Here is a 4,061-nt window from a genome sequence, read left to right as displayed (position 1 = left end):
GAATATCTTATAAAGCGTGTTCAGACAAGTTATTGGCCTGTAGTTCTTCGGGTCAGCTAAGTTGCCTATTTTCGGCAGGAGTATTGTGTGCCCTTCCACCAAGCACTCTGGAATCGGCTCTGCTGACTTCAAATATGAGGTGAAAATACGGGCCAAATGCTGCAATAGTTCTTCATCCCTCTTAATACATCTTTCACCTCCTCGTTAGTGATGGGTGGGCATTCTTTATCAGGTGTTATGAGGGCAACACATAACTCCTTGAAACTATTTATATTTTCTGATTCTTCGTCCAGTCTATGCTGAACTTCGTAGACTTCTCTCCAAAATACTTCGACCTCCTCTGGTTTGGATGAGTGTTCGACAGTAACTGGAGGGTCTTGGAGAGCAGCTTTGACTTGTTAAGTGTGTGATAACGGGTCCGGAGTTCGCGCGCGAACTTTCGAACCTTGGCGGTAAAATTCCTGCCAGATGTGATGTAGTCAATCACGCCTTGAATGCGGGACGCGTACTGTCTTGCCCAGCCTATCTTTATGGGAAGTTGATGCATTCGTCTTTTGGTCTTATGATCAGCCGTTGGTTTTGTTTTACGGTTCTCGTCGGCTTGAGAGAAACCTTGGTGTTGATGTTTCTCCGGGTCGTAAAGCATCGCTCTTCATCTATTGGATGCCTGTTCGCGGTTTGTCTTAGTGTCGCCTCTCTTTCTTTGTTGCCGGCTTGTTCTAGCTGTGGTAGAGTAGACGTTCCGCTTACATAGCCCCTTTTACGGAGTAGTTCGGCATGGTTTCGCAGATGTTGCTGCGAAAAGTGCGATAGCTCCGGCTGTTTCTCGCACCACAGAGCATGCAGCCGTGCCATGTAACCCCGTTCACGGGCCACACTCGCATCGTAGCACTCTAACAAGTCGTGATTCAGTTGCTCTATCCACCCAAAGGTCGCTTGGGGGTTAATTCCTGCGGGACCACCCCTGGACAATTGTCCGCGACTTCCTATTTCTTTTGTAACCATATTCAGCAGAAACCTTTGGTACAGGGACCCTCTATCCGCAACCCGAGGACGCGTTCCGTGGCTTTGTCATAGGCCCTTCGGTTTGATTCTAGAGGAATCAAAACTTAACCAAAGATATATATATCTATATATATATATATATTTCCACAGTAAATTAATGAAATACATTGTATAAATCTGATTAAGAAATTAAAAAATTTATCAGCTTTAACAATAAAGCAGCTCTTAAAGATCCGATTTATTTGAATGCATAATCATAGCCAACTTTTAGCAATGCTGGCCTGTACGAGCGTATGTAATCTCTAAGTATTTAACATAATTACGAAATATAAGGTAGGTGACAATAATAGTGATTATTGCAACTATAAAAAAGGGGACTATGGCACATCTTAACGAAATGTAGCTTCTCAATTGCCCTGCCTGAAAAAATGCAAAAGCATCTTCTTGTTAATTTTGTAATATTTGCCAAAATATCTATGGATATGGAGTATCAAATTCTGATCAAGATCAACAATTTCCGAACTTAAAAAAAGATAAAAAAATTGTTTAAAAATTGTTACTAAGTTGACCATTTAATGATATAAAAGGGCTTTTATCTTAAGTAACCAATTAGTATTCATGAAAGACTAAAGCTGGAAGTAACTCGTAGTAACTCCAAGAATCAAAGTTCAATTAAAAAATCTTCGTACTTGCTACGAACGGTTAGTCGTGTAACTGGGCAAGTAGATCTGGAGTACAGATGGAGATGAAAAATAACGTCAAAAGTGGACTAAATACCTAAAAGTGCACGTAATACGTCAAGAATCTAAAACACTGAAGCTTTAAATACGTAGGCCCCTTTTATTATAAAAAAGTATAAACCCGTAGACTTTCGTCCCGGGATCGGTTTCTAAAAACTCTTGGGATAAAAAGTGGCAATAGCCAGGCTGCTTCATCTGGAAATCAAGCAAATCTTTAATTTTAACATAACGGCAAATATAGTAGATAGGATTAGGCCGCATGATCCTCTTCTAAAAGAAGATCTTGAAACAAACAAAATACAAAGAAAATGTGTCAATCCCAGCGGACGGGTTGACATCATTACTTACGAAAATACTTTGAACATTTCAGGATTCTATACTTATACGGGGGCTTTGGTGGTTCGGAACGCACCTTAAGCTGCAGATCACCTCAAAAGAGGCTAATTACCTCTCGAGGAAGAGGTTCCATGTCGAGAGGAAAATTGCTTGAAAGTCCCTAGTCGATTTTGAGTAGACTCGGAATAAAGTTAGCCATTTCCTTGCGACGGGGCGCCATGTCGAGGGGTCTATCGCTCGGTGGTCGCCGGTCGATTTCGAGTAATAAATACACACACATACACTTCCATAAAATGCCAAGACAGTGCGCTGAATATAGACATGTAACTGATGACCTCAGAAGGACTGTTCCTTCCATCCTAACCTGGATTTATAGCCTATAGGCTGAACACCAGGAGTTTTGGGGGTTCAGTCTCCCCAGCTCATATTACAACCACTGAACGAACGAAGGAATCAAAATTTGTCTACTGATAAAAATAAGTTTTAAGAAATTTCTAATAAGAGTATTTTAAATTCTTTTTTAAATCTTTAATTTTCTAGAGTTTCTTATGGTGTATCTATTTTTATCAATAGAAAGTGCAGAGGTGTTCAAACAATTTTTCGAAAGTAGCTTGGAAAAAATGTTAAACACAAAAATGACTCTTAAGTAAAAAAATTCTAAAAAAGGCACTAATATTGGTTAAAGGGAAGTTTAGTGAAATTTCCGAGGTATTTATATTAGCTGAATGTCCCGACTATCACCACTTACTTAGCTTCATATGGACAACCTAGGCCTTTTTATTTTAATGTGAAAATTATATTACAGTACTTAAAACATAAAAATATTATAGCTTTTTTTTACAGGTAATGACTACCTTCGTATTAGGAATCGGTGTTGGGCTCTTTGTGATAACATGCCTTTGGTTCTTTGCTGCCCTCATATTTCTGATTTCTTTGAGAATTAATAAAAAATTTGGCTTTGCTGTGATTGCACTTTCTGGAATCATCACTATTATACTCATAAGTGTTCCTCGCGCCTATGAAAGTTCAAAGTTATTTGAAGACAAGGTATGTACCATATTAATAATATATTCTTTAGGAGAAATTATATTAGAAAAACAAATAAATGGGAAGAGCATTATAAAATGGGATAATTTCAGACATTTTAAGATTTTTTAACTGAATAATTGTTAATATGATCTCTAGATGACACTTTTTCCGGCAACCAAAAAAATTTGAATTTAAATATTACTATTTTATTTTCAGCCATACGACCATTTATTCATCTGGCGTTTGATACTGCTAATCCTGCTCACTGCTTCATCGTTGGTAGGGCTCATAGGATACGTGAAATTTGAATTGACGGAAACCGTTCAAACAGTTCGCATAACAAGCTGGGTCTTTAATAAATAAAATTGCTACTTTTAATTACACAAAACAGGCTTGAGAATTTTGTAAAAAATATGAACACTCCTCTGTATAGGATCAAATATCTTCAGAGTTAAAAAAACAAATTTTAAATTTTGTGTATAATTGTCTGCAAAGATAAGTCTACTGATCATTAAAATATTTAAAATCAGCTCAATACGTCATCTGTACGTAGCTTAAATAGAAAATTGCAAAAATGCTTTCCAATATTATAAGAGTCGTTCGGCCCTCGGTGCGCGGAATATCATTACTAAGTCGAGTGAACAAAAAATTTACTATCAACGACAATAATGAATTTGTAGACAAGGTGCTAAACAGTAGGATACCAGTAATAGTAACTTTTCACGCTGAGTGGTGTGATCCTTGTAAAATTTTAACACCAAAGCTGGAAGAGTTAGTCGGGCCAATGGACGATTTGCACCTCGCCATTGTTGACGTCGAATCGAACCCAGAATTAGTTCACACCTTCGAAGTTAAGGCTGTGCCTGCTGTCATTGCCATTTCAAATGGGCTCGTCGTAGACAAGTTCATCGGCCTAGTGGAAGCTGGAATGATTAAGAATTTAATACAAAA

At 37.9% G+C, this 4,061-nt stretch overlaps 2 protein-coding genes across 7 annotated transcripts in view; both read left to right on the top strand.

The window, feature by feature from the left end:
• LOC117168207 (transmembrane protein 218-like) overlaps window positions 1-3,494 on the top strand; it is a 90,541-nt gene extending 87,047 nt beyond the window's left edge. For 5 of the 6 annotated variants that reach the window (XM_033353684.1, XM_033353683.1, XM_033353680.1 and 2 more), the window contains exons 2-3: window positions 2,925-3,128; window positions 3,327-3,494. In XM_033353684.1, coding sequence (XP_033209575.1) covers window positions 2,928-3,128; window positions 3,327-3,473 — 348 coding nt within the window. In that variant the 5' untranslated portion in view covers window positions 2,925-2,927 and the 3' untranslated portion in view covers window positions 3,474-3,494. Of the gene's footprint in view, window positions 1-2,911; window positions 3,129-3,326 lie in introns of all 6 variants that reach the window. The other variant, XM_033353679.1, reaches the window with a different exon arrangement.
• A 161-nt stretch (window positions 3,495-3,655) lies between these two features.
• LOC117168335 (thioredoxin, mitochondrial) lies at window positions 3,656-4,059 on the top strand (the record flags this gene model as incomplete). Its single annotated transcript, XM_033353913.1, has 1 exon — window positions 3,656-4,059. A coding segment is annotated over exon 1 (375 nt), but the record flags the coding sequence as incomplete, so codon positions are not given.
• Window positions 4,060-4,061: the final 2 nt, after the last annotated feature.

This window comes from Belonocnema kinseyi, chromosome 2 (assembly GCF_010883055.1).
Source record: "Belonocnema kinseyi isolate 2016_QV_RU_SX_M_011 chromosome 2, B_treatae_v1, whole genome shotgun sequence".
Classification (NCBI taxonomy): domain Eukaryota; kingdom Metazoa; phylum Arthropoda; class Insecta; order Hymenoptera; family Cynipidae; genus Belonocnema; species Belonocnema kinseyi.
This window is presented reverse-complemented; position numbering and strand designations above follow the sequence as displayed.